We start from the raw sequence: 12,469 nt of genomic DNA on the forward strand, positions 1-12,469 counted from the left end.
GGACTCAGTATAACAAAGGCATTGCACTTGAAGAAAAACAAAAAAATAGTCCCTTTTGGAAATATAACCCTTTAAGATGTTTCTAAAATAGTTTTTTTCATTTAAAATGTGACAATTTACTAAATACATGATCAGGAGACAGCGTATAGAGGTTTTATCAGCACTTATTTGAGATGACCTATATAATAGTTGCTTTACCACGCAGAAAATAACTCAATTGTTAAAATAATGCTAATAAAAATACAGATACAAACTATTTTGTCCCTCCATATCCTGTATTTTGTCCTTCCTGTCCCTATATATCCAAGTGAGTTATCATTCTTAACCCCAGCTAGGTGTATCTTGTACAAGAGAAAAATATCATCAAGCTTGACTAAAGCATATAACATTTGTCATAAATAATGAAATTATACGTTGCAAACATTGGTGGAAAAAGAATGCCCATGCTGTAGTCAGCCTTAAAATCTTTATAATTGCTCTTGGCAAGGAGTTAAAATTATCACAATATTGATGATATTCCCTATATTGAAGCAAAAGGCCAAATAGAAAACAGTCTATGTTCACTTTGAAAAAAAACCCAAACACACACACTCTCTCTCCCTGTCTTGTCTATCCACTTTGTAACAAATATATTGGCCAGAGGAATGATTATGATTGAAAAATGTTTACAATCAATAATGATTATATCACAGTGCTAGTTTTGCTTTAGTTTTTGGGTTGTAGTCTCTTATTCAGCTAGATACTTAGGCACAAGCCTAACTTTAAGCATATGAGCAGTCACAAATACTTGCTTGAAGTATGGCATGTGCGTAAGTACCTTTCTAATTGGGCCCTTAGATTAGAAGTGACACAGCTTTATTTGACCAGTCTTCAGAAGTTATTAGCAGGGATCCTACAAATCTGTTTGCCACGGAACACGTGGGAAAAGCACAGACTTTGCATTTTTACAGAGAATCTTTAGTTTTTACATTTTGTGAAAAAATAAAATCGTATACAGTAGAACCCCATTTATCTAACCCTCCATTATGCAGCTTTCCGTATTAACTGAAGAGGGGCTGTCAACCCTGGGCAGCTGGGATCAGGCTGTCAGCCCTGTGCAGCAGGGCTGAAGCTCTCCAGATTATCCAAATTTTTGATTACCTGATCTGGCCCCAGTCCCAATTAGTTGAGATAAACGGGGTTCCACTGTATCAATAAAACATTGCGTTCAATATATATTGTATCTAGGGAAACTGAAGTTCAGCATTTCATTTTAAGTGTGGAAAAATTTGTCTTTTTATGTTTTTTTAATCAGATAATTTTGTTTTGCTTTTTAATCACAGAAAACTAGGATTCCTGGTTATTAGCCATGGCAAAGTTCAGTTAAATTTTTAGGGCTTGTCCTCACTCCCTACTGGATCGATGGGCAGCGATCGATCCGGGGGGGGTCTATTTATCGCGTCTAGTCTAGACGTGATAAATTGACCGCCGAGCGCTCTCCCGTTGACTCTGGTACTCCACCGGAGCGAGAGGCGCAGGCGGAGTTGAAAGGGGAGCATCAGCTATCGACTTACCACAGTGAAGACACCGCAGTAAGTATATCTAAGAACGTTGACTTCAGCTACGTTATTCACGTAGCTGAAGTTGAGTAACTTAGATCGATCTCCCCCACCTCTCCCCCAGTGTAGACCAGGCCTTAGTAGCTCAAGAAAATTAGCATAAAGTATCAAATGAAAGTGTATTTAGAGAAACAGGTAGATTACTGTGCTGTCATGTACTGTACAATGTTTACTGATGTTCTGAAATATCCAGATTACTTATGCACTTTGCCATAGTAGTCTGATTTCTCACTGAAACAATTGTATATATTTCAGGTAGTCTACCTTCATAACAATAAAATTGCTTCTGTTGGCCCCAGCGACTTTTGCCCTCCTGGATACAACACCAAAAAGGCTTCCTATTCAGGTGTGAGTCTTTTCAGCAACCCTGTACAATACTGGGAAATCCAGCCATCTACTTTCCGATGTGTCCATGAAAGTTCAGCAATACAGCTTGGAAATTACAAATAGAGCCACAGAGATGGAGCTCAGTTGTATTTCAGCTACAAATACCTGTTGTCATAAGCCTGTTTAAAAATTGTTAACAATTAAAGCCAAATACTGGAAACTTCACTGAGTGGATATCACCCATTGATGTAAAATTACTGATTCTTTATAAGTGTATAAGACAAAACACACCATCAAAAGAATTGCCAGCTGTACTCTATTTAGACTTATTTCAGCCTTCATCTTGCCAGAATGCTTTCTGTGGTATCTTTCAGTTAGCTGAACACTACAGGTTTTCACATTCCATTGTATATGAGATTCGGGGTAAATATTTGTCAAATCTTTTGATATTAAAAACAAATGATAATGATTGAGGGTTGTTGGGTTTTTTTGTTTTTGTTTTTATAGCCACTCATGGAAATTGGTAGAGTAAAAAGGAGATGAGACTCTATTTTTTATTCTTGGGCACAGTTAGCCCCTTTAAACTTAAATCAAGCCCTGGAGGTTTAAAAATATCTGCTATAACATGTTTAAAGCCTGTTTCTGAATGTATCTATTTAGCAAAGGCAATATAAATTGTTGCTAATGTCATTATTTTGGTAAAAAAAAATAAAACAAACTCATATTGTATACATATTTCCTTTTCTAAGTGTTTACAAATCTACCTGAGCAATTCTAGTCAAGGTTAGCAAATAAAAGTTTTGTTGGCCTAAAAAAATAAATAATTTGCAGTACAAGACATTTGTCATATATTCACTACTTTTGGATCATGATGACTACCATTATCTGGGGCAAATCCAGCACACCTTAATCACATGAGCAGTCTCATTGTCTTCACTGGGCCTACTTGTGAGAGTGAGGTAATTATGATTTAGCCTTCTATATTAATCCACTTATAGATATAAAATCTAAAAACTTCAACATTCTTCACTGATTCTGTATTGTACACTAGTCGACTCTCTTCACTGTTTTCAGTTTTTAACTATTTTTTTTAAAAAAGACAAGTAGAGATATGCAGCCTGCCTATCTGAAGAAATGGAGGTATTCGTGGGTCTTGGAATATCAGCTGACTCATACTTCTGGGAACAAGATTAAATCACTGGCCAGAACTGGGACATCATTCTTGGAAATCTCTTCTTCTTCTAAGAGTGGTTTGAAAGCAATCCATGTATTTGGGTTCTACAGTTGGTATGAGAGGGTAATAGGCATGGCAAAGGAAGGCTGCACATTTCTACTTCCGTTGTCTACAAAGTTCTTTTTATACTCATTCCAGTTGTCATGTTAAAAGAACCTTCTGAGGCCACTTAATTCTCCAAGTCAATCTTTTCAATTTGTAAAACTTGTATGGCTTTTATATTAAAGAATGCTGTAATACAGGCAAACTCCCAATTCCTCGTCTTTATTATGTAGGTTATGTAATCAAAACAGACAAATTGTCAGAATTATAATCCTGGATGGGTCCACAAAAATAAAAACCTTCTATACTCAGTGACAGCTAAAATGAGCACACATTGTCTCTTATTCCCCAAAGAAATTAGAAAACAAAACAAAAAAACCCACTTTCCAACACAGCAGTCTTCTACAAATTTATTTTCATGAGAAAGAAAATGTTCTTTTTGTAGCTGTCACTACTGTAACTAGCAGAAATTATAAAGACCCATAATATTCATAAGAGATGTGGACAGAATTTAATTGCATACTTATTTCATGTCTTTTCCATTCATTCAGTCAAATAATCTCCTTATTTAGTTCTGCGTATCTGGGAGTTTAAGATCAGAATCTTTACATGGCCTGTCATGTGGCAGGATGTCAGCCACCAAAGTGAATTTTTTCTATAGGATCTTTTGGGAAATTTGACATAATTCACTGGGGAGAAGTAGTGTAGAAAACTACACTAGAAACTAGAAACTAAACTAGAAAACTACAAAAATAGCATTTTAGCAAAGGATACAAGTATCATCAACAGCCATAAAGAGTCCACACAACTAATATGTACACTGTTTAAATAAATGGCCACAACTTTTATTAATGTATTACTTAAACATCTAGATCCAAATATAACCAAAATGTTCCATTTCTCCCTACCTGGCAGTAGAACTAGTCCAATGCAGTACCTTTCTTTCATGCTGTGGTCATATGTCTCATTTGGCCGAGATCCTGTTATGTGGTAGATATGTGGTAGATTCAGTCCATACTTCCCCTCTGTGTACAAGGAACTGGGTCCTTACAAGATGAATGTATGATCAATGTTAAAACAAATGCTGTCCCCAAAGACTACATCCCTCGTACGATCCAATCACTGCTAATATAATGTGGTCTCACTGCCTCTCAGACCTGTTCTTTAAGTTGGAATAAATAAAGGCCATGATAATACACCCTCACTCTAGTGGGCTCATGCCAAATTAAAGCTGGTCCAAAATGAGACAACACTTGACTGGTGTATCATCAAATATATGCAAAAAGAACAGAAGTACTTGTGGCACCTTAGAGACTAACACATTTATTAGAGGATAAGCTTTCATGGGCTACAGCCCACTTCATCGGATGCATAGAATGGAACATATAGTAACATATATATACATAAATATAAGTTGGAAGTTACCATACAAACTATGAGTGGCTAATTAGTTAAGATGAGCTTTTATCAGCAGGAGAAAAAAACTTTTGTTGTGATAATCAAGATGGTCCATTTAGACAGTTGACAAGAAGGTATGGGGATACTTAACTTAAGGAAATAGATTCAATATGTGTAATGACCCAGCCACTCCCAGTCTCTATTCAAACCCAAGTTAATGGTATCTAGTTTGCATATTAATTCAAGCTCAGCAGTTTCTCATTGGAGTCTGTTTCTGAAGCTTTTCTGTTGCAAAATTGCCACCCTTAAATCTTTTAGTGAGTGGCCAGAGGGATTGAAGTGTTCTCCTACCGGTTTTTGAATGTTATGATTCCTGATGTCACACTTGTGTCCATTTATTCTTTTGCGTAGAGACTGTCCAGTTTGGCCGATGTACATGGCAGAGGGGCATTGCTGGCATATGATGGCATATGTCACATTGGTAGATGTGCAGGTGAACGAGCCCCTGATGGAGTGGCTAATGTGATTAGGTCCTATGATGGTGTCACTTGAATAAATATGTGGACAGAGTTAGCATTAGGCTTTGTTGCAAGGATAGGTTCCTGGGTTAGTGTTTTTGTTGTGTGATGTTTTTTCTCCTGCTGATAATAGCTCATCTTAACTAATTAGCCTCTCACATTTGTATGGTAACTTCCAACTTATCTGGATAGATAGATAGATAGATAGATAGATAGATAGATAGATAGATAGATAGATAGATAGATAGATAGAGTGACAAAACTCTGTCCTTGCCTCCGTGGGTCCCGCATTTCCTGGCGGATTTTGCTAGCCTCAGAGGCCCACTGTGACCCTGCACGTAACCCTTATTTCTCTAGAGACAAGGGTCACAGTCTACTGATCCATTTTCATCATAAACCAGCGAGGGAGGTGAGGAGAAGTTATCCTTCCTTGCACAGTCTCTGTTGTCTCCCAGTCTCAGTGATTAATCAGAGGGCAAAGGTGTGTGTGTGGGGGAGCCCGGGCCCACCCTCTACTCCAGGCTCCAGCCCAGGGCCCCCATTAGTATCAGCTATGGTAGCTGACCTTTTAGAAACATAACATGTACAATTCCCTGGACTACTTCCCCCACAGCAGCCCTCACTTCCTCAAGCTCCACTTCACCCTTACCTCAGGGCCTCCTTCCTTGTGCCTGATATGGTGTGTACTACTCAGCTTCTCCAACAGCGCAACTTCCTCCCACAGCTCCTGACATGCACACCCAGCTGACTAACTGGGAGGCTTTTAACTAGTTTCAGCCAGCCCCTGATTGGCTTCAGGTGTCCCAATAAACCTAGCCTTCTCCCTGCCTTCTGGAAAGTTCTTAATTGGCCCCCGGTGTCTTAATTGACATGGAGCAGCTGCCATTTCACTTATCCTGGTACCAGGGATTTGTTTAGCCTGGAGCTAATATATCTATCTCCCACTACTTTATTATAGCCATCTGGCCTTGCCCCATCACGATAGATAGATAGATAGATAGATTAGATTAGATTAGATAGATAGTGACAAAGTTCCTGCTCTACCTTGGTGGGTCTTGCGCTTATTGGTGGATTTGCTCACCTTGAAGCTTCATGGCAGCCCTCAGCTTGGCCATTTTTCTGAACCCACAGTCCAGGTCGACTCCTCCTGTGTCTGACCAGGAGTTGGGAGGTTTGGGGGGAACCCGGGCCCACCCTCTACTCCGGGTTCCAGCCCAGGGCCCTGTGGAATGCAGCTGTCTAGAGTGCCTCCTGGAACAGCTGTGTGACAGCTATAACTCCCTGGGCTACTTCCCCACTGCCTCCTCCCAACACCTTCTTTATTCTCACCATAGGACCTTCCTCCTGTTGTCTGATAATGCCTGTGCTCCTCAGTCCTCCAACAGTCCACGTTCTCACTCTCAGCTCTTAGTGCCTCTTGCTCCCTTGTCCTCACACGTGCACCACAAACTGAAGTGAGCTCCTTTTTAAACCCAGGTGCCCTGATTAGCCTGCCTTAATTGATTCTAACAGCTTCTTGATTGGCTGCAGGTGTTCCAATCAGCCTGTCTGTATTAATTGTCTCTAGAAGGTTCCTGATTGTTCTGGAAACTTCCCTGTTACCTTACCCAGGGAAAAGGGACCTACTTAACCTGGGGCTAATATATCTGCCTTCTATTACTCTCCTGTAGTCATCTGGCCTGACCCTGTCACAATATATATGTATATATCTATCTTACTTTATGTTCCATTCTATGCATCCGATGAAGCGGGCTGTAGCCCACAAAAGCCTATGCTCTAATAAATTTGTTAGTTTCTAAGGTGCACAAGTATTCCTTTTCTTTTTGTGGATACAGATTAACACGGCTGCTACTCTGAAACCTACCAAATATACGAACATCCCCAAACCGTTCTATTTCACTGGCCAATGGCCCTACTGGGCCTACAACAAGCTGAAAATAACCGCGAACACCATGTGGTTGTCAGCCTGCAATGAGGAAAAATTCTTTACTGACCCCAAACCATTGGGAAGCCCAGCACTGTTAAAGCACTGTTTTTCCATACAAATCAAAACCAGGTTGCCTCACATTAGAGGAAATGAAAAGAAAAAAACATAAAGCTATCAGGCAGAAGTGAGGGAGAGAAATGGGCAAGAGCAGAATGCCTTCTGGCCAGGCAGGACAATATAATCTCCTCTAACCCCTCCCCACCCCCAGCATGAATTGTGAAAAGGTAAGGTAACCCATAGATAACCTCTGGGATTCAAGCCCACTGGTAAGGGAAGAAAATCCATGTCTCCATGGTGCAACTACAAGGCACGTCTGCCCTTCCTGGCAACTGTATTCCGTGGAGAGGTGGGTTATAAGAAAACACTATGATCCTCTCCTCAGGCAGACCTGCAAAAGCACATGATGTTACAGTGGAGGGCATTCTTAGAGAATCAACAATGAAACTATATGCTTACAATTGCTTTCATTTGCCATTTCAAGCTGGGTGAAACAGCAATACTGAGGGGAAAAAGTTTAGCGCCAGATCTTCAGCTGGTGGAAATCAGTGTAGCTCTGTTGAAGTCAAAAGAACTACACCAATTTACACCAGCTGCTTATTTCATTCAAAATTTTAATTAAATAAAATCTGGCCACAAAAATCTATAGTAACCTCATTGTCCTTGCTAGTCTCTTTCTCTCTCTCTCTCTCATATAGATTAAAGGAATAGCTATATTGAAAATCTCCCTAGAATCTTGCAATGAACAAGTTGTAATAATATAAGTTAGAGATACAGCAGGCCTTTTGTATTATCAGACTCTAACAATGGTCATGATTCAGCAAAGCCCATAGGCACACACCTAAATGTGAGCACATGCTGAAGTGCTCTGCAGAAGAAAGGCCAATGTTTCCTGCTAACTTTTGCAATCATGGTGCAAATATATATTAATTCATCTCCATTCATAAATTCCTGTATAACAGTTAATGAAAAATCGGTGTAAAAGATTGCTATATTCTCCCTTTGATTCATACTGAATCAGCAGTGAAAGCCTGGAAATAAGAAAATTGCTATCTGTTACTAATGTTCTTGCATCTTCCCAAATACTTATTTCAGTCTCTGTTGACAATACTGTAAATCTATTCCATTGCTTCTGTAATCTCCTTCCAGTAATTTTTAACTATACCTCATAGGTCTAGGATTTTCAGAAAATACACACACATTCTTTCTTAGCAACAGCAAATATCCACAGAGTGTTGCACTTTGAATGTCAACTATAGTAAGTGGAGAGTAACTGAAAAGAAAAATAACCAGTTAAAGATACACAGTTTGTAGATTGTAAAGCCAGAAATGGCCATTATGATCAGTTGCAGAGCTGATTATTTTCTCTCAGAGTTTACCAGGTCATCTGCAGATGATATAAACTTCCAGGCTGATATATAAACAATATCGACAGTTCTAGTCTCGGAGTCTCAGGAAAGGATCAACTCCAAATTCCCTGAAGTCAAATCAAGATACTACACAGACCATGCTGTTCCAATTTCCAGCTTCTGAAGACTTTCTTTAGTTCCCCTTTGATTTTTAGTCTGTGTCCACAATCTTCCAATCTCAGAGTCTGGCAGCTGATCCTAGTCCCAAGACCTGCATGTTCTGACCTGCCAGTGAACCTTTTCTCTCATAATCTTTCTCCGTTTATGCTTTGTTTCTTTGCACAGATAATTTTAACTAGTTCAGACGTGCTTATTAGACACAAATTAATAGAGCAATAAAGAGCTAACTTTCTATTTTCGATTAATGTTAACTCTATCACTGTAATATCATTAAAGCAACCACGAAAGATTCCCAAAGGGTTCACGGTCGCACAACTATTCTGAGGTGCCATCTACCGACAGTGAGTGTTGCACAGTCTTTTCCTTACTCTACTTCACCTCCTGTTAATCCAGAAAAAAATTAAAGAAAAAAGGGCTGAGCAAAAGAAAAAAAGGCAGCAGTGACACAAATTAACATAAAAAGAACAGGAGGACTTGTGGCACCTTAGAGACTAACAAATTTATTAGAGCATAAGTTTTCATGGGCTACAGCCCACTTTATCGGATGCATAGAATGGAACATATGGTAAGAAGATATATATATATATATACATACAGAGAACATGAAAAGGTGGAGTAAGAGGCTAATTAATGAATTAAGATTAATTATTATAGCTCATCTTAATTAATTAGCCTATTACTCCACCTTTTCATGTTCTCTGTATGTATATATATATATCTTCTTACCATATGTTCCAGTCTTTTCATCTGATGAAGTGGGTTGTAGCCCATGAAAGATTACGCTCAAATAAATTTGTTAGTCTCTGAAGTGCCACAAGTCCTCCTGTTCTTTTTGAGAATACAGACTAACACGGCTGCTACTCTGAAACAAATTAACATACTTATTCTGCTCACTGTGTGTTGACATTGTAATCAGAAAGCACAGCTAGGAAAAACTCAACGCCTTCTCAACACCTATGTTCAGATATTCAAAATGTGACCCTTGATCTCTATGTTCTTTTTGTCACCCAGGATTTTTCTCATTTATAACATGATTTGCACACAGAAATTTGCACTGCAATCTCTGCTCTGATAGCAGGGATGAATTACACTCTCCGTCATTTCATTAAACATTAGCAGCTATATTTACCCAATGGTCCATGAGAAATGATTCAGTCTTTCCTTCCCATTTTAAAGGATGAACAAGTGCATTAGCTGGCTCTAACTTGCTCACTCCTAGGTATCCAATAATGAGCAAAGAGAAATTAAAGCAGTCGCATCACTGAAAAGCCAGCACAGCATTTGAGCAGGGGAAGTGTGGCATTAGGAAAGTGAACATTAAGTGTACCCTCTTTATGAACAAACATTTTTACACAGAAGGGGGAAGTGAAATTAGTTGAGAAGCATGAGCCATAAAGACAATTGTGAATGGAAGACATCCCCATCATCTCACAGGGTCAACTGGAACAGAGGAAGAGGACTGTGTGCTACCCCACTGGCTCTGGAGAATGCCAACCGCAGTTTTAGAAGCTGATTTAAAAAGGAATACAAATAGTTTGCTTCATCCATACAGTATGTTCATTTTAAAAGCCATGGGACAGATTTTGTCCTCCTTCCCTTCCCCCTCCCCGCTGTACAGCTTGAGTACTTTATAAGGCCTGTTAATACTCTGCAAGAGGTTGGGGAGCAATCTTGGGGTGAGTGCAGTGTAAGGCTGCTTATTGTAGCTCTACACTGGTTCCCCTTATAAGCCTCACTCTTCTGTGTCTGAGAGGTTTCAAAGGGTGGTTCTGGAGGACTTTTGTGTGAGGTTATTCAAAGCTGCCTTGTCACTTCTCTTATTCAACATGTTTATAAGGCCACTGGGGGACATACTGAGATGATAGGAATGTGGTGCTAGTAATATGTGGATGCCCCTCAGCTTTATGTCTCAGAATTCAGCAACCCCAGATGCTGCACCATTAGCTATTTCTCGTGGCCTAGCCAAGACTAGGACTTGGATGAATGAACCTGAGCTGGCTGAAGTTTATTCAACAGAAGATAGAAGTGATGCAAGTGAGCTGGAAGAGGGATTTGAAGGGTATAGCAAAGGCAATTCCTGCCCCTGTTTATTGAAAAAGTATTGTCACTCTTTAAAAATAATTTTACTAATATATAATACAACAAGAGAAATTATACAGTATCATAAATATTAAAAATATAGTATTACAATAACAAAACCAAGGACTATATGCAGACAAGAAAAAGGGACATTGTGACTCTGAAATCCATATTTAGAGCTGCACAAAGCAAAACAAAATACCATTGCAGGTGATCAGATTAAATATTTTAACAAAACTACAAAAAAAACCTCCTTACTTAGGTCTCAAACCTGCAAACATTCTTGCATGTGCCTAGTGTCACTGATTTCAATTAGACTATTCAGTGTGTGCAAAGTTACTACTGTGCATTTACAGTTGCAGAAACAAACCCACCCATTCTTTTCCTTGTCGAAAACTAAATGCAACTTTTGAAGGGGAAAAAACCCCTGTATCTTCACTCGGTCATGACTGAAAGCCTATTGAAGTCAATGGGAGTTCTTTCATTGACTTATTGCCTTTGGATCAGGCCAGGGCCAAGGTAGGAGAAGACAGCAGAGACAAAATGTTACCATTTTTGTCATAAAATGGGTGAGATCTTATTTGGATAAGAAAATTGGTCTATGACACTTTTTTTTTTGTCATTAGATGTTCGTGGAAATGGCAGAAAGCATAAATTTCTCTCCTTTGTACTAATTTGCACGTTTTCCAAGAGTGTGCTTTCACACATGACAATAAACCAAACTAAATACTAATGCTTTTGTTCAGCTCTTCCTGCATTATTGATTTCCCATGATTAAAATGTCCATCTTATCTTTATATTTCATATTTAGCCCAAATAGATACTCATTTTCAAATCAACTAAATGTATTTTTAAGAGAATTAAAGAAGAAAACTGAGGATTTTGCTACTATTTTGACAAAATTCAACTTTGGACAAATTGGATTATTGCTTCCATATAGAAAGTTTTAGTGAAACCAATTAGACAAGTGTCTTTCCATGTTCCGTCCTTTAGAAAAGGTTCAAATTCCAGCAAATCCATATAAGCACTGAAAATAGGGACCATATGTGTCTGCTACTAAATGCTAGCATGTATTCTGAAGGCACTTTTAACAGGAAAACACTCAGGAGAACCTATTAAGCTTATTATATAGTGTTCTGTTGATGATTCCTTTTATCTTCTTTTAATTGTAGAGTAAAGCTTTCTTTCAGAGGAATCAAAAGATTAGCCTGGATAAGCTGAATTCCAGAGCATAAAGGAAAAAGATGGGGTTCAAAAATCAGTCAAGTATGAGTCTACATCAAAAGGAAAAAGGGAATCATGTTGAATATTGTTTATATGTGTAGGGAACTTCAGATAACTGTCTTGTTTCGGAAGGCTCACTCCTGAAAATATTTAATCACTCAGTTTGTCAATGCACATCTTTCTAATGTGCAGAGAAGTCAGTATGTTGTAATGAGATCTCAAAACATAGAAGAGCCTTTGATATTTCTGCTACTGGAAACAGTTTCACAGATCCCAAATCTCAAGGCAATTTAACATCACATCATAGCCTCAAAATTAAGCAAAAGTGTCAACCCATTGAGTGTCCTTTCCCTCCAATCCCTCACTGTTCATACTTAGAACTTTTAAAACCATGCCAACCATTTTTAATGACTCACATTCATATTCGGATGTAAAGTGTATCCTGTACAGTACGCTAAAGGTCATGTGAATTCTCCTTCAGTGGATGTATGTACCAGGGAACAGGTTGTAAGGGATTAAATGGGAAGGGCCCTCAT

At 38.8% G+C, this 12,469-nt stretch overlaps 1 protein-coding gene across 1 annotated transcript in view; it reads left to right on the forward strand.

Moving 5' to 3' along the window:
• DCN (decorin) overlaps positions 1 to 3,406 on the forward strand; it is a 44,671-nt gene extending 41,265 nt beyond the window's left edge. Inside the window, exon 8 of the mRNA XM_073327563.1 lies at positions 1,854 to 3,406. Within this exon, the coding sequence (XP_073183664.1) occupies positions 1,854 to 2,048 (195 nt within the window). The 3' untranslated portion in view covers positions 2,049 to 3,406. The remainder of the gene's footprint in view (positions 1 to 1,853) is intronic.
• Positions 3,407 to 12,469: the final 9,063 nt, after the last annotated feature.

This window comes from Lepidochelys kempii, chromosome 1, assembly GCF_965140265.1.
Source record: "Lepidochelys kempii isolate rLepKem1 chromosome 1, rLepKem1.hap2, whole genome shotgun sequence".
In the NCBI taxonomy this organism is placed as follows: domain Eukaryota; kingdom Metazoa; phylum Chordata; order Testudines; family Cheloniidae; genus Lepidochelys; species Lepidochelys kempii.